Here is an 18,631-nt window from a genome sequence, read left to right as displayed (position 1 = left end):
TGTTTTTTGTGGTGTGCTGCTGAGTTGGTTCCAACACATACTGACACTGTATAGAGTCTCCTAAGAAGCAGCTTGTGGGTTTGAACGACTGACCTATTAGTTAGCAGTCTGGTGCTTATCGTCCAGTGCCACAGTGCCATACCAGGACATGAGTAATAGCTGCTAAGTGGTTTAAAACTAAGATAGCAAAAAAAAAGAGGAAAGTATGCAAGTAAGAATTTGATCAGCATGAATGGAATTTTCTTTGTAAAAGCAAAGATACTTCCAGTATTTTCAGTTTTTAAACAACATAGTTTAAGAGAATCAAATGATTGTTGTTGTTAAGTGCCGTTAAGTTGGTTCTGACCCATAGCGACCCTGTATAGATAGGGTTTCCAAGGAGCATATGGTGAGCTTGAACCACCATCCTTGCAGTTCAAACGGCTTTGCAGCCTGGCGCATTAGCCCATAGTGCTACACCAAAAAAAAAAAAAAAAAAAAAAAAGATTTCATTTTTAATCAACAGGAGAATTATATTTATCTTTCAAATATTTTATCATTTTATTTCAATAGCCTATTTTTCATCAAATGTTTACTGTATAATGTAGAGAAAACATGACAGTATATTTGGTGTTATACAATTTGGTAATTTTGGTTAATTATTGTCTTTGCTCTCAAGGAGATTAAAAATATTGAGAAGTTTCTGGAATAAAACATGTGTTTTTTTGTGTGTGCAGACAATAGTTTATCTTTGTTTCTCTGCATTGCCTTTTTGTTATTAAATATCACGAAGTTGGTTCTGACTTATAGCAACCCTGTGTAGAATTTCAAGGAGCGGCTGGTGAATTTGAACTGCCGACCTTACGGTTCAAACCAACCTTGTGGTACAGTGTTTATCCTACAGTGCCATTCCAGGACTCCTTGCATTGCCTTGTTGTTAAGTGCCATCGAGTCAGTTGCAACTCATAGCGACAGGGAGCGACAGGTGAGCTTGAACCGCTGACCTTGCAGTTCAAACTGACTTTGCAGGCCAGCACATTAACCCGCAGCGCCACACCAGGATTCTGCATTGCTGCAGACAATATTTAATTAAGGTCAAAGAGGTGATAAAAACTAATTATGTTGTTGTTCTTAAGTGCTGTTGAGTCATTTCCGACCCATAGCGACCCTGTATAGGGCTTCCAAGAAGCAGCTGGTGAGCTTGAACTGCCGACCTTGCAGTTCAAACGGCTTTGCAGTCTGGTACATTAACCCACAGTGCTACACCAGGACTCTAACATCGGGCTGCTAACTTCAAGATTGGCAGTTCGAAACTACCAGCTGTTCCGCGGGAGAAAGATGAGGCTTTCTGCTCCCATAAAGATTTACAGCCTCGGAAACCCTGTACAGGGTCGCTATGAGTCGGAACCGACTCCACAGCACATAACCACCACTGTATCAAATCTGGAGTACTGGTATGGCACTGTAGGATAAGCACTGTAGGATAAGCTAACTGAAAGGTCGCTGGTTCAAACTCACCAGCTGCTCTTCAAAAACCCTATGAGTTGGAACTATCATAACAACTAAATGATAGTTAACAACATCAAATCTACTGTGTAGGGATTACTGTCACTGCTATATTTTATTACCGAAGTCAAAGTTAGTTGGTATTTGGTTGCTAGTCAGGAGTTCTGGTGTGGCACACTGGACCGCTAACCTCAAGGTCAGCAGTTTAAATCAATCAGCCAGCCACTCCTTAGAAACCCTATACAGTGTTGTTATGAGTTGGAAGTGACTCAACAGTACTTCACAATAACAGCAATATAAAGATTGACGTATAACTACTTCTATGACTTAGATTACTAATATAATACTAAATGTCAATGCTAATGAGATGAGGTAAATAGACAGCTGACTAACATGATTTTCTTTAGATTCAGGCTGAAATGTCACAATTTAATTAAAATGCTCGGGTTAAAATATTAAATGGTAAGAAAAAAGTATACTTATCCATCTATGATTTTAAGCTTCAAAAGCAGAAATCCAGTTCATGTAATCTGTGTAAATAATTCTATGTACAGGATTTAGGCACTTAATGGCAAATGAAGATAAGAGATATGTAAACAATAAAATATGCGTTGCAATTATCTAAGTGATTTACATTTTTAAAAAGGGAAGGGGGGAAAATAGTTCACAAAAAATTGTAAGAGAATAAATGACTCAGAAGGTTAACTACCAAAAGCTTACTTAAAACTGTTTGGTTTTTTAAATATATTGTACTTACGCTTGTCTTTCAGTAAATATGATATCCATACTTTGTGTTTCACGATCATTTTGAGCTTTAAGCTGAGTAAACAGTTAACCACAGGAGTTAGTGATTTTAAAAACTAGCCATAAAACCTATTTCTTTAAAGTTATTCTGGTTCTGTACTGAATGAGATTATTTTACTTATCCTAATGACATGCAAAGTTTTTTTTAATAACACACTGTTTCATTTAACATAGAACACTGGATAAAAAGATACAATGTTTTACAAGGTGTTATAATCTCAGACAGAATAATTAATTATTCTTTAGTGACCTGTCAGAAAGTCCACTGAAAATTTATGTAATCAGCTTTTGAAGACTTTACTGGGAGGCTCAATAAATAACAATTATTTAAATTGAATTTAGACCCAACACAAGCTTTATTATCAAACCATTCACAATTTTACCAGAGTACTCATATTGGATTCTGCCTGTGTATATCTGGCCCCAGATTTCATTCTGTCCCAAATTATGAATAAAACATGTAAAGGAGTTTTTACTTTTTACATTTGTCATTTAAAATATCAATTTAATCTGTGCTCTGTCCTCTGAAGCTAAAACTAAATTGACTAAATTATCATGCTTTTCAACCTAAAACTTGGGAGTCATTAAAAAAAGATTTTGCTTTAAAAAAATGTGTCTCTGATCATGAAGATACATTATAAACTGAGTTATAAATTATGTTATTCTTCTTCTTTTGAAGAATAATAACAAAATCAAGCTAGTTATTAACATATTTTATTCTTTTCAAGCAAATAAACTAAGGATGTTGAACACTACTCTCACTTATCAATCAAAAATTAGGATTATGTCTACTATCACACTACATATATGACTTCTCTCCCTTTCTTATGAATTCATGTAATGGTTCCATTTGAGTACTCGTCTCAATTTATGCAAATATTAAACCAGAAATAATGTAAAACTAATGTGCATATAATGACATGTACATAGCACTTCTTAACTAATGTTCAGTGTGAGGCCAGTTCACACATAGTTTGGTAAAAAAGATACACTAAAAGTTTTTAATGAGCAACTACGGAAACAATTATAGGAGGTATGGATGATCCGAGTAATACCCATACATCAGGCCCATTAAGATTTTATCAAACTAGATAAAATGACTTGTTCTAGATAAAAATGATTTGTTTTGGAGGATATGACTTATGCAGCTCTATTGCTTATATATATAAAATAAATGTTCTTACCATGTTATAATCATTCATTACTTCTTCCATCTCAGTATTGGTATTAAGTTTATCTACCAACTTAAAAAAATATATGTTACGAGATAGAGTCTGCTAGTTTTCATAAATTTTTTCTATAATTCATACAATTCTGTGCTCGATATTACAAATGATAAACTCATCTAAGTCAAATATCAATACTGCTATTCTTGTTGTTAACTGCCATCAAGTCAGTTCCAATTCATAGAGAGACTGTATAGGGTTTCCAAGGAGCAGCTAGTGAGTTTGAACCATACACCTCGTGGTTCAAACTGATCTTGTAGTCCAGTGCTTATCCTACAGTGCCATATCAGGACTCTAATTCAAAGCATTTCATATTCTAAGATAAAAACTAATACTGCACTACCTTAGAAAGCAATTACTATGTATTTAGCCAATTGTTGTTAAGTGCTGTCGAGTCAATACTGGCTCATAGCTACCCCGTATAAGGTTTCCAAGGAGTAGCTGGTGGGTTTGAACTTCCAATATTGCGATTAGCAGTCCAGTGGTTTTCCTACAGTATCACACTAGTGCTCCTATACTTGGCCAATAGTAACTAAATTTGAAGGGATTGAAAAGTGAGCAATAATGAATTATTCTTTCTACAGATCATACCAAGAAGAAATATACCTGCTCTGAAAAGATGTTTGAGCTTGTAAAGAAGGCCTTGTTCTATGCCATTGAAGTTTCCTACTTTTTGTTGTTGTTATTAGATCCATGGGGTTGGTTCCAACTCATAGCGACCTTACTAGGCACAACATAAGGAAACAATGTCCGGTATTGCAACAATCTTCACAATTGTTAAGCTTGAAGCCATTGCTGCTGCCATAGTACAAATTCATATCATTGGGGGCATTCCTCTTTTTCACAGACCCTCTACTTACCTAGCATGATGTCCTTCTCCAGGGGCTGATGCCTCCTGATAATATGTCTGAAGTATGAGAGATGAAGTTTTACCATCCTGGCTTCTAAGGAACATTCTGACTGTATTTCTTTCAACACAGATTTATTTGTTCTTCAAGCAGTCAATGCACTTGTGATATTTTTCTGCAACATCGTAACTCAAATACATCAATTCTGCTACAATCTTCCTTATTCACTATCCAACTTTCACATGCATATGAAGATAATGAAAATACCATGGCTTGAGTCAGGCACACCTTTGCCCTCAAACTGACACCTTTGCTCTTCAACACTTTAAATAGGTCTTGTACAGCAGATTTGCCTAATACAATATGTTGTTTGATTTCTTGACTGCTGCTTCCATTTGTATTGATAGTGGATCCAAGCTAAATGAAGTTTTTAACAATTTCAATTTTTTCTCCACTTATAATAATGTTGTTTATTAAACCAGTTGTAGGGGTTGTATTATCTGCGTATCACAGGTTGTTAATGAGTCTTCCTCCAATCCTGATGCCACAATCTTCTTCATATAATCCAACTTCTTGGGTTATTTGCTCAGCATACAAATTGAATTGTTGTTATTGCTGTTGTTGTTAAATGCCATTGAGTCAGATCCTACAGAGCCACACCAGGACCCAGCAGATTGAGTAAGTATGGTGAAAGAAGGTGTACCTTAGTACACACCTTTACTGATTTTAAAGCATTCAATGTCTCCTTTTCTATTTGAACAACTGCCTCTTGGTCTGTGTACAGGTTCCTCATGAGCAAAATTAGTGTTCCAAAATACTCATTCTCTGCAATGTTGTCCATAGCTTGTCATAATCCACACAGTCAAAAACCTTTTGTTGTTGTTGTTATTAGGTGCCATCGAGTCGGTACCGACACATAGCGACCCTATGTACAACAAACAAACAATGCTCGGTCCTGGACCAACCTCACAATTGTTGCCATGCTTGAGCCCATTGATGCTACCACATTGCCAATACATTCCATGTTCCGATTATTAGTGGATGTTTACAGCTGTTTCTCTTCATTTTGAGTTGTGACCCATCAGCAAATGAAGGTCCCACGGGTTTTATTCCCATGGGCTTTACTCCATTCGCATCATCATGGTCAATGGTCATTAAAGTTCAGGTAAATGTCTTTCTGGTATTCTCTGCATTCAGTAAAGATTCATCTTATGTCAACAGAGATATTCATTTTATGTCCTCATCTGAATCCAGCTTTCACCTCTGGTAGTTACTTGTCAAGTATTGCTGCAGCCATTTTTGAATTATCTTTAGCAAAATTTTACTTGCATGAGATATTAATGATATTGTCTGATGATTTCCGTATTCCATTGGGTCACCTCTCTTTGGAACGGGAACAAGTATGGATCTCTTCCAATCAGTTGTACAGGTAGCTGTCTTAAAAATTTCTTAGCATAGATGAGTGAATGCCTCAGGGCTGCATCAGTTTGTTGAAATTTTTCAATTTGTATTCTATCAGTTCCTGGAGGCTTGTACTTTGCCAATGCCTCACTGCATCTTTGACTTCTTTCTTCAGTAGCATTGGCTATCTCTTGAAATGGCTGAACTTCATTCATTTCTTTTTGGTACAGTGACTGTGTATTCCTTTCACCTTCTTTTGATGTTTTCTACATTATTCAACATTTTGCCCATAGTATCCTTCAACATTGTTTAAGCTGAGTTTTGAATTTTTTTCTTCAGTTCTTTCAGTTTGATAAATGCTGAGCGTTTTCTTCCCTTTTGATTCTCTAACTCCAGGTCTTCGCACATTTCAGTATAACTGATTTTGTCTTCTTGAGCTGACATTTGGGATTTTGTTCAGTTCTTTTACTTATTAATTTCTTACATTTGCTTTAGCATGTCTACACTGAAAGCAAGCTTCGGAGTTCCTTCTAACAGCCATTTTGTCTTTTCCTTCTTTCTTGTCTTTTTAATGATTTTTTTACTGTAGAGTTCATCCAATTGTATCAGATTACTCTTTTTTTCCCTCTTCTTTCTTCTTCTAGTTGAGCTCTGATCCTCCAGTCATGGAAGCCAGGTCAAATGGGTATTATCTGCAAGTGTGGGTGTTCTTATGCATATGCCCTCTCTTCTTAGCAGCTGGACGCTTCACTCTCCACTCTAGTCTTCTGTGGCTATGTCACTGACTTTGGGCCCAATAGTCCCCAGGTCTTGCCACACTGCTGGCCAACCAGGTCTCCATCTGGGTTTACAGGGGTCTATTGAACATTGTAGGGCGTAGTTCGCAGCTTCATTGCTGTTTCCCCTCACTTCCCCTTACCGGTGACAAAAGTGGTCACCAATCGGAGCATGTATTCCCACTGAGTCTTAGTCTTGGAAGGGGGTTTACTCTGTGGGGATGCTACCAAATGCCTTGATGTCTCCTGGGCAAGCAACTTGCTTGTTCTTGTAGTAATCAGTCAGACTGCCTATATTGTTTTATATTTTTCCTGTCGGTCTTTCTTTCAAGAAGTATCTTCTGTTCTTTTAGGGCTCCAGGCTGGTCTTCTTGTCCTTTCAAGAGGAAATTTCCCACCTCAGATGATTCTGGATGCGGTTCAGGATTCCACCAATGGTATTATGTAATGCAGAGGCTCCTCAGGAAGCCTCCTTCACTGAGCACGTTGTAGCCCCATTTTAGGTATTCCAATCAGTTATAGGCAGAAGACGACTTATAAGCTTTCTATGGTGATATTCCTGGCTATTCCTTTCTCTACCCTTCAAGTGTCTATTTTATAATGGTATGCCAGTGAAACCAAGTTTCAAAAAACAACCGAGCATCTTAACATTATTTCCCCCTTTTCCCCAATCCAACCATGTTTCAATTCCTGTATGCCAGAGCCCATTTGTTCCAAGGTTGTGGATACATCATTATTTACCTCTGTCCCACTTAGCCCATGCAAACCTGCCTGTTTTCCCATCCGCTTTGTTCTTCCATTCCACTCCACCTTCTTGTGTATTGGCCCCTCCCTAGTCTATCCAAATTATCCTGTGTCTTATTCCCTACCTTGTGCTCCACCTTCCCCTCCCCTCCACTCACTCCACCACACAGATTCCAGTAACCAGTTAAGACTACCCCCTCCCCCTCTTTAGTATGGGTTCTTTTTCTTAGTCTTTTACACTAGTGGTTCTATGCCGTATTTCTCCTTTTGTGGCTGACTAATTTCACTAAACATAATGCCCTCAAGGTTCATCCATGTTATACGGTGGCTTGCAGCTTACTTGTTATTCTTCAAGGTAGCATAGTATTCCATTGTGTGTATGTACCACAGTTTGTTTATTCATTCTTCGGTTGATGGGCACTTAGGCTGTCTCTATCTTTTTGCTATTGTAAATAGCGCTGCTATGAACATTGGTGTGCATATATCTACTCGATTTACGGCTCGTATTTCTTGCGGGTAATACCAAGTAGAGGAATTGCTGGATCAAAAGGTATTCCTATTTCTAACCTTGAGGAAGCACCATATTGCTTTCCAGAGAGGTTGGACCATTTTGCAATACTGCCAGCAATGCAGGAGTGTCCCGGTCTCTCCAAATCCCCACCAGCATTTATTGTCCTCTACTTTTTTGATGTTTGCTGTTATTGCTGGTGTGAGATTCTTTCTCACTGTTGTTTTGATTTGCATCTCACTGATGGCTAGTGATCATGAAAATTTTTTCATATGTTTGTTGGCTACAAGGATGTCCTCCTTGGTGAAGTGTCTGCTCATGTCCTGTACCCATTTTGCAATTGAGTTATTTGTCTTTTTCTTGTAGAGGTGTTGTAGTTTTTTATATATTTAAGAAATGAGTTCCTTGTCTGATATGTGATCGCAAAAGATTTTTTCCCATTTAGTGGTTTCCCTTTTTACTCTTCTGGTGAACTCTTTTGAAGCACATAAGTTTTTAATTTTTAGTATGTCCCAATCATCTATTTTGTCTACTTTTGTTTGTGTAGTTTTCAAAGTATTTGGTAGCCTGTGTAGTCCATGAATTAGTGCCCTCACATTTGTCCCTATTTTTTCATTGATGGCCTTCATATTCTGGGATTCACATTTAGGTCTTTAATAAATGTTGAGTTGGTTTTTGTATAATGTGTGAGGGTAAAGGTCTTGTTTCAATCTTTTGCACATTGCTTTCCAGTTCTGCCAGCACCATCTCTTGAAGAGACTATCAGCTCCCCATGTGATATATTTAGGTTGTTTGTCAAAAATCAGTTGGCTATACGGATGGGTTAACTTCTAGATTCTCGATTCCGTTCCATTGATCTATGTATCTTTCATTGTTCCTGTACCAAGCTGTTTTGACCACTGTAGCTGGGTAATAAATTTTGAAGTCAGGGAGTGAGAGGTTTCCAACCTTCTTCTTCTTCTTCTTCTTAAGCAGTGCTTTGCTTATCCTGGGTCTCTTTCCTTTCAATATAAAGTTTGTAATTTTTTTTCCATCTCTTTGAAGAGTGACCTTGGAATCTGGATTGGGATTGCATTATGTGTGTAAACTGCTTTGGGCAGTATTGACATTTTCACAATGTTTAAGTCTTCCTATCCAGGAACATGGTACATTCTTCCATTTTTGTAGGTCTCTTTAGGTTTCTTGTAGTAGTGTTTTGCAGTTTTCTTTGTATAAGTCCTTTGTTTCTCTGGTTACATTTATTCCTAAATATTTCATCCTTTGGACGGCTATTGTAAATTGTATTGCTTTCCTAATGTCTTTTTCAGCGCTGTCGTTTTGGGTCTAGAGGAATCCAACTGATTTTTGTATGTTGATCTTATATCCTGACACTTTGTTACATCTTCCAATGAGGTCTAGTAGCTTTTTTACTGAGTCTTGGGGGTTTTCTATGTACAGGATCATATCATCTGCAAATAGAGAGAGTTTTACTTCCTCTTTGCCAATTTGGATGCCTTTAGTTTCCCTGTCTTGCCATATAGATCTTGCTAAGACTTCCAGCACAACATTGAATAGGAGTGGTGACAAAGGGGATCTTTCTCTGGTTCTTATTCGCAAAGGGAAGGCTTTTAGTTTCTCTCCATTGAGAGTAACTTAAGATGATGTTTCTGTATATATGCTATTAATTATGTTGAGAAATTTCCCTTCAATTCCTACCTCATTGAGTGTTTTTATCAGGAATGGATGTTGGATGTAGTCAAATGCCTTTTCTGCATCAATCAATATGATCATGTGGTTCTTTTCTTATGAGGTCCAGTTGCCTGATTGTGTTGTTTCCTTCTTCTGTGTATTTGTCAAGTTTCTTTCTGGTTTTTCTATCCATTTTTGAAAGTTGTGTATTAAAACTACCCACTATTATTGTAGATTCATCTATTTCTTATCTTCAAATCAATTAGAGTTTGCTTTATATATTTTGGAGCTCTTTCATTGGGAGCATAGATATTTATTATTGTTATGTAATCTTCTTCAATTGTCCCTTCAATCATGAGATAATGTCCATCTTTATCTATTATGCTGCTTTCTGCCTTTAAGTTTATTTTATCAGCGATTAGTATTGCCTCTCCTTTTCGTTTTTTACTGCAGTTTGCTTGGTATATTTTTTTTCCATGCTTTGATTTTTAATCTGTTCTTGTCTCTGTGTGTGAGATGTCTCTTACAGACAGCATATTGAAGGATCTTGATTTTTTATCCATTCTGCCACTCTCTGTCTTTTTACTGGTTCATTTACTGTTTATATTCAGTATAATTATCTATAGGTATGGATTAATTGCTGCCATTATGTTTGTTTTTTTGTGGTGTTACTGCTTTCTTTGTTCTGTGTGTCTTCCTTTGCTGAGTTCATGCTTTTATGTTTTTTCTTGTGAGTTTTGTTATAGTTTTAATGTTTCCATGTTCTTGGATTTTCATTTTCTTGGTATGTTGTGAAGTGTTAATATTCTTTGAAGTTACCTTATAGTCCAGTAATTTTCCCCTCCATTTAGTGTAGTCTACTTTATCCTGTAATCTACCTGATCTCCTCACCATCTGGATCTCTGTTCCTATGTGTTCACCTTCTTTTACATTGTAATTGTTTTGATCATAGACTGACCTCCCAGATTCTCTGAGTTTGTTCTTATAGTTTTGTTCTATTTTTGACTCTTCCATCTGTTGATTTAGTTCTGGGAGGTGCTGCCATGTATGTCAATCTCCGGTTGTTGTCTGTTCTTGTTGATTCTCAGTCCACAGAACTCCCTTTAGGATGTTTTTCATAAAAATCCCTTAGCTTCTGTTTATCCTGGAATGTTTTGATTACACCATAGTATTTGATTAATAACGTTTCTGGATAATGGATTCTTGGTTGACAGTTTTTTTCTTTCAAGGTTTTATATATGTCTCCCCATTGCCTTCTTGATTGCACAGTTTCTGCTGAGAGATCCCAGCTTAATTTGACTTGCTTGCCTTTGTATGTAACACTTCTGTTTTCCCTAGCTGCTTTAATGAGTGTCTCCTTATCTTTGATTATGGAGAGCTTGATTATGATATGTCTCGGTAACTTTCTTTTGGGGTCTATCTTTCCTGGGGTTCCTTCAGCTTCTTGAATGTTTATCTTTTCACTTTTCAGAATGTTAGAGAGATTTTCTTCCAGAAGTTCTTTTAACTATTTCCTCTGTGGACTTGTGTGATTCTTCTTGTTCTGGAATGCCGATGATAATTCTTAAGTTATTCCTCTTCATGTTGTCCAAATGAATCTTAGACCTACTTCAGATTTCTTTATCCCTTTTTCTGTTTGCTTTTGTATCTTTGTGGTATTGTGTCTTCCAGCTCACTGGTTCTGCCTTCCATCTCTTCTAGTCTACTCCTTTGCCCTTTCAGTGTATTGTCTATTTCTGATATTCTATTATTGATCATTTGGACCTCTTTCTGTAGGTTTTGAATTGTTTCCAATGCTGTGTGTCTATCTTATTTGATTGTACTTGTAGTGCTTTCCTGACTTCCTTACTTTTCTCAACTCCATTGTAAAATGTTTTAAAACATTTTATAATCATTTTTCTGAATTCCTTCTCAGGCATTTCCAAGACCTGCCTTCCTTCCAGAATGTTGTCCAGGTAGACCTCTAGGTCATTTGTCTCAGACATTTTATCTTGTTTCTGGACATGTGCTGATATGGCCATCTGCTTTTGCTTTTTGGACATGTTTACTGTTTATCTGTGGCATTAATACTTAATTGAGTATGTATTTGGGTATTTTTTATGCTTTCTGACTGCTTCCAGGTAGATGTGATCAGGATGTTGGCTTCCCTTTTCACTCTTCTTATGGCTTAATACAGAGTAACTTTCACAGGTTTTGACTGCCTCTGTGGTGTATGGCAGTTGGTATTGGTTCTTACCTGGATTTTGGTGTTTTATAGAGTGTGATTATAGCTTTACTATATGGCAGCAGTTGCTGTCTCTTCTTGGTTAACATAGGGAGAGAAAGAGTCCCCCAGAGGTGGAAGGCAGAGCATAAAACAGCAAAACAACAACAACAACAAAAACTAGACTGGATACTATAGTTTATAATTGCAGAGAAGAGAGAGGAGGGAGAGAAGAAAAAAAATCTGTAGCCTAATAGGAGTATGATTTTAATGTCTTCTTTTAGCTTCTTTACTTCAAAGCTGTTTGATAGATGTCAAGATGCCACTCTTGGTTGTTATGCTATACCTCAGGTTTTAATTTAATTTTCAGCCTGTTTAGTTTTTAAATTCCCTTTCCCTCTCCAAACCCCTTGTTCTGGCTTTTTCCATATTTTAAAAAGCACAGTCAGGGCTGGCTCTTGGGCTGAGAGTATCTGTGTGCATGCGTGGCAGATGAACCCACCAGTGGTGAGGGTGGGGGTGTCCACTTGCTCAGGATCCCCCTCTAGTCACCAGAATGGAGGTGCACAAAGAGTGGGGGGCCAATGAATGGATACCAAAAAAAAAAAAAAAAAGAAAATCAGAACAAAGCAAAACCAACAAAGTATATTATCCACCTTTGCTCCAAGGTTACCGTGGCATTTTTCCGTGGTGTGTCTGCTCCCCTACTTACTTCCATTTCAAGTTCCACTAGCTATAAGCCTTCAAGCTTTTAAAACATTCCTACCTATGTGGTTCCAAGCCTTGAAGCTCTGCCCTGAATCTGCTTTACCTGGTATTCTGTGGTATGGCTGATGGATAACCTCACTGTACCTCTACCCTAGCTGCCATCAAGCCCCGCCTCCTCCCGGTATTCTTTAAAAAGAAAAAAGTCAACAGAGCAAAGATCAGACAGAATACTAGTAAGCCTAATTCAAAATGTTAAGCAATAATAACAACAGTTAGCATTTTAAGGTATTTACCTGGCGCCGAAAACTGTTTTCCCACGTTACATATATTAATTAACTTAATTTTCACAATTACTCTATGAAGTAGATAATGTCCACATTTTACAAATAAGAAAATTAAGCTTGTGGTGGAGTCAGAATTTGAACAGGTCTAATAAGTGCAGATTCTTTTGGTGTAACTAATTCCAAAAGATTCAGGTTTACTGTGGCAATGCAGGAAAGGCACTAGACCCAAGGTCAAAGATTCAGACCCATCAGCTGCTCCTTGGAAACCCAATACAGGTTTGCTATGGGTCAGAATCGACTCCATAGCACTTAACAACAACAGCAATGTAATATATATTTGTATGTACCACACTTTTAATTATGATAGAGATAAAAAGATATCTTTAAACATAATGCAGTACTAATAATTATGCTTTGATATAAAGTACAAAATAGCACCTTATGTTATTATGAATGAACCATTGTATGTATGGCAAATTTTTAATAGAAAAGGCATTATGGGAGTTGGTTCATAACTATAGGTTATACTTAAGTCTGACACTCATCACCTAGGGGAGGCCTGTAAATATATTTATCTAAAAGATTGGATATATACATATTAGTCTATTAAGCAAAGTTCTTTCTGAGTACTTTATTCTCTGTATATTTTATGGCTTGAATCTTTCACAGAAGTATGCGTTCATTAAACTTTTGGTATTCAAAACAGTAAAATATTTTTTAAAGTGGCTGAAAATAATGAAAATATTCAAAGGAAACTCAGAATAGAGCAAATACCATGTTGTAGTCCGCCAATTGTCCTTGAAACTCTTTGATTTCAATAGCTAAAGTCTCAGCCCTGCAAGCATAAAATAAATACATTCATAAATACATAAATGAGCAGAGAGCTATGAACAGTATGAATAACTAACCCTATATATAGTGTATCGAATGACATATATAATAAAAAAGATTTTTTCATATTCAACTGCAAAATTTCTCACCTCTTTTCATATGACAAATATACTGAATTCTCTTGATTGTACATTTCTATTTCTTTCTGAAGTTTATTAATTTCAGTCGTAAGTTCACTGATTTTACTTCTAAATGAAAAAAAAAATAAGAAAGTAAACAATACTTTTCATCCAAAAAAGACTCCAGTTAAATAAAACTTAAAACTCCTCACACACACATATAACATAATGATTTAAATGGTTTTATAAAATTTCACTAAAAAAATAAAAGTTTAAGTACTTCATCAAGAAAAAGGCATATCCCATCCTACTCTACTCAACTGATGATACTGCCACAGACTAATGAGTAAGAATGATCAAATAAGACCAGAATGGGAGACTGGTCAAACTGATACAATGCAAAGACAAAAGTAGATGCGTCGTAACTCTTACTCTCACAGATGCTTCTCCTGCAGGGCAACATTTCGGAATACCCACCATAGTGATACTTTAGTCCACTGGATAATTCTTTGTGATAAGGGGATGTTCTATGCATTGTACAATACTTGGCAACATCCTTGGTTTATATATAACAGTCTCTCTCCCTGACACTCATTATGACATAAAAAAAAAAATGTTTCCAGAAATAACCAAATATTCCCTGGTGGACAAAATTGTCTCTGGTGGAGCACCACTGCTTTAGGGTCAGTTACACAAATATCTAAAACTATTCTTTGAAACAAGCACAAATCCTGGAGAAAGGCAATGCCATAATCAAGAATTACATTCCTCCCACTACTGTAAGAGCCTAAGAAAAAGAACCCATACTAATCTACTTAAGTGGATTCTTAGCTGTTTGCTAGGCTGTAGAGGTAGGGTTAGGGGCAGGAGGGGAAGGTGGAGCACAGGGCAGGGAACAGACACAGGATAAGTTGGGTGTTTGGGAGGGGGACAATATATAAGTAGGGAAAGGGGAATGGAAGAACAAAGCAGATGGGAGAACAATTAGCCAGGTATGAATGGACTAAATGGGACAGAGGTAAAAAATGATGTAGGCACAGCTTTAGAAAAACAGGGCTCTGGGACACAGAAACTGAGACATGATTGGAATAGGGAAAGGAGGTGAATAATGTTAAGATGCTTGGCTCTCTTTTGAACCTTGGTTTTCTGTGCATTATATTATAAAACAGACACTGGATGGGGAGAGAAAGGAATAGCCAGAAATATCACCATAGAAAGCTTGTAAGTCCATCTTCTGCCTATAAAATGGGGCTACAATGTGTCCAGTGAAGGAGGTTTCCTAAGGAGCCTCTGCATTACATAAGACTATAGGTGGAAGCCTGAAACACAGCTAGACCTTCAGAGACAGGAAATCTTCCACTTAAAAGGACAAGCAGACTAGCCTGGAGCAGCTAGAAAACCAGAAGATATTTCTTAAAAGAAAGACCTACAGGAAAAATACAAAACAATATGGGCAGTCCGACTGTTACCACAAGAACAAGCAAGTTGCTTGCCCGGGAGACATCAAGGCAGGTGGTCAGGTCCTCTCAGTATAAATCCTCTTCCAAGGCTAAGATGCAATGGAAACACACGCTCAGATTGGCGACCACGCATGTCACCCATAAGGGGAAGTGACCAAAGAACATCAATGAAGTGGCCAGATAACCCCTACATCGTCTAGCAGACTACTGTGAACCCGGGTGGAGACCTGGTCAGCCAGCAGTGAGGCAGGACCTGGGGACTCATGGGCTCAGAGTCAAGGACACAACCACAGAGGACTAGAGTGGAGAGCGAAACGGTCAGCTGATAAGAAGAGGGCGTACAGACTCAATAACACCCAGACTTGCAGAGGATACCCACTTGACCTGGCTTCAATAACTGAATGAACAGAACTCGACACAAAGAAGAAAGAAGAGGAAAAAAGCGTCATCTGATACAATTTGATAAACCTGACCTACACCCATAAATGCAGTAGCACAAAAGAGGAAACAAATCCCTGCTGCAAGAATTATTCCCACCCCCTCCACACAAAGAGTGGACAGAGATGGGCAACTTGGATATTGGCTACCCAAAATGGGGAGAGGGATATAAAGGTAAGAAGTGACTGGCTTACAAGCTTTCGAGAGGGAACCTAGATCCAAAGACCATGGAGGAAGGTAGAGTCTCCAGTGAATAGTATCCAACCTGTTCAGGAAGGGCTGATGAAATGAAATGCAGATGGATCTATTGTGACGCAATAGTGAAGAATTGTTATCAGGACTGGTTGTGAGGGTTGGAAATGTAAAGGTGGACATTTTATAGCTAGGAGGGGAGTGATTAACTTTTCAGTCTAGGAGCAGAGGGCCTTGGGACCATCAATGAAGAAGAGTGGAGAGCAGGACCCTACCCAGAGAAGCAGTGAGGCCTGAGATGGAGGCAGAGAAGATGACGTGAAGAGATGGAGTGGCTGGGGACTTGAGATCCAGAGAGGGAAAGGGGCTGTGTGTGCTGAGGGCCGTGGGGGGGTGGGAGCAGGCTTGCAGGGTATACCCTTCAGTTGGGTGATGATGCATGGACGGGATGGTAACTATGGCAATGAAACGATGCATGATAGAATTAATGTAAAACAATGTTCTCCCATGTAAACTATCACACAATTCACAATAAAACATTTATTAAAAAAAAAGAATTACATTCCTCTGATCAAAAGGTGACAGGATATATCAGAAATGCTTTAACCTGTCCTACACAGTTTTCAAGACTATGAATCTTGTGCAAGGACACTGCCACATCTTGGCTTTAAGGGAAGATAGGGGGCAAGAGGGAGCCTATCCTTCATTAGTTTTGCAGACAAATGGGATGGGGGTTCGATACCTCTGATGGGCTGCTAACCTCAATGTCAGCAGTTCAAAACTACCAGCTGTTCTGCGGGAGAAAGATGAGGTTTTCTGCTCCAGTAAAGATTTATAGCCTTAGAAACCCTATGCAGTGTCGCTATGTGTCAGAATGTACTCCACTGCACACAACCACCACCACCACCACCAGGAGTATGAGAATCAAAAGGATACAGACAATTAAGATACAAAAGAATCAAGAAGAAGTAAACAAGAAAACAAGGCTTTCAGGTCATAATAGAAGGATGGATTAAATGGAATGGAAATGAGAAAGAAGAATAATGAACCAAGAATAAAATAAAGTAAAATGACAAAATGCATATAGGAGAGTAGGACATAAGAGAAGAAGAAAGTTAGGTACAGAAGGAGAAAAAGAATTCTTAGTTTAGAACTGCATACCTAAAGAAATACAACAAAACATATAAATGAATTAAAACTAGGCCATATTCACAGTAATTGACCAGATATATATCTATGTATATATTATGGACTCCTGGTGTGGTTCTGTAGGATAAGCACTTGGCAGTTTAAAACCCATCCGCTGCTCCTCAGAAACCCTATAAAGGATTATGAATCATGACTGACTGAAAGCCAATTAACAATAACACCATGCTTATGTAAAATTACATACTGCAATTTGTCATAAATAAGTATATGTAGTTTTTCTTTCTTATTTGATGCCATTGGTGGCATTCCATAGGTATGGATACTATATTTCAGAATTACTATTGAAAAATATAAAAAATAATTCTTATCATTAGATGAAAATATGAAAATGAAATGCATAGTTCATATATGCAAATACATATAATTAAGAATCTCAAACTAATTTTATACATCTATTTTTCAGTGCAGGCAAATTATGTCAGAATGCAAATCATTCTTAGAAATCAACAGACCCCTAATTATCTTAACAAATACCAAACTCAATATTCATGATCACATGAAAAAATAAAAGATGTGCTTAGTTAACATACCTAAGAAGCCCAAGATAATAAGATTTGTCTAAAATCTGTCTCTGTGGACCTAAAGAAAAAAAATGTAAAAAGTGTTTAGTACTGGTACTCTGAAAATGCCACCAAAATATCATATCCAAAACACAACCAGAATTACATATAGTTCTCACATAGTCTTCATGAATATGCTTAACAAATCAATCAAGAAGAATCACTGAAATGGAAAAGAGGATTGATGTCTTAGGAAATAATGGCAACTTAAATTAAGACCAAAAAGACGGGACCAGAGGCAAGCTACTAAAACAGTTGACTCTAAAAGGCAGTTTGAATGGATACTGGGTCTCCAAAAAAACTAAACCCACTGCCATCTAGTTGATTAGAACTTCCCTACAGGGTTTCCTGGAGACCTGGTGTTGTTGTTATGTGCCGTGGAGTCGATTCTGACTCATAGCTACCCTTTACAGGGTTTCTGAGGCTGTAAATCTTTATGGGAGCAGAATGCCTCATCTTTCTCCCGCGGAACAGCTGGTAGTTTCGAACTGCTGACCGTGAGGTTCGCAGCCCAATTCGTAACCACTATGCTACCAGAGCTCCTGGAGACCTGGTGTAGCGCTGTATAATAATACACTGGATGGAAAGGTCAGTTACAACCTTTCATTCAGTGGCTGGCAGTCCAAACTCACCAGCCACTCCTCGGAAATCCTGTACACGGTCGCTATGTTGAATATTGGAAGTGCCATGGGCTGCCAAAAGAACCTATAGATCCGTTTTGGAAGATGTACAGCCAGAGTGCTCCTTGGAGGCCAAGATAGCCAAACTTCATCTCTCATACTTTGGACATACTTTCATGAGAGACCAGTCACTGGAAAAGGACATCATGTTTGGTAAGGTGGAGGCTCAGAGACAAAGAGAAAGACCCCCAACGAGATGGATTGGCCAAGTGGCAGCATCGATGGACTTAAGCATGGCAACTGTAGTGAGGTTGGCCCAGGACCAGGCAGTGTCTCGTTCTGCTCTGCATAAGGTTGCTGTGAGTTGGTACCGACTCGATGGCACCTAATAACAACAAATGGCAATTAGCAACAACAACATAGGGCTTCCTGGTGTGGCTCTGTAGAATATGAATTGGACTGCTAACCACAAGGCTGGTGTGGTGGTTCAAACCCATTGGTCACTCCTCAGAACCACATACAGGGTTGCTAAGAGTCAGAACTGACT

The 18,631-nt window shown here is 37.9% G+C and overlaps 1 protein-coding gene across 1 annotated transcript in view; it reads right to left on the bottom strand.

Annotated features, from left to right (window-relative positions):
* The window catches only part of IFT74 (intraflagellar transport 74 homolog (Chlamydomonas)), an 82,692-nt gene that overhangs the window by 58,574 nt on the left and 5,487 nt on the right, over nucleotides 1-18,631 (bottom strand). Inside the window, exons 3-7 of the mRNA XM_006863010.1 lie at nucleotides 17,435-17,483; nucleotides 13,636-13,734; nucleotides 13,430-13,490; nucleotides 3,474-3,533; nucleotides 2,243-2,304 (exon numbers count right to left, since the gene is read on the bottom strand). Of these exons, the coding sequence (XP_006863072.1) occupies nucleotides 2,243-2,304; nucleotides 3,474-3,533; nucleotides 13,430-13,490; nucleotides 13,636-13,734; nucleotides 17,435-17,483 (331 nt within the window). The remainder of the gene's footprint in view (nucleotides 1-2,242; nucleotides 2,305-3,473; nucleotides 3,534-13,429; nucleotides 13,491-13,635; nucleotides 13,735-17,434; nucleotides 17,484-18,631) is intronic.

Source organism: Chrysochloris asiatica, unplaced genomic scaffold (genome assembly GCF_000296735.1).
Source record: "Chrysochloris asiatica unplaced genomic scaffold, ChrAsi1.0 scaffold00053, whole genome shotgun sequence".
Lineage (NCBI taxonomy): Eukaryota > Metazoa > Chordata > Mammalia > Afrosoricida > Chrysochloridae > Chrysochloris > Chrysochloris asiatica.
This window is presented reverse-complemented; position numbering and strand designations above follow the sequence as displayed.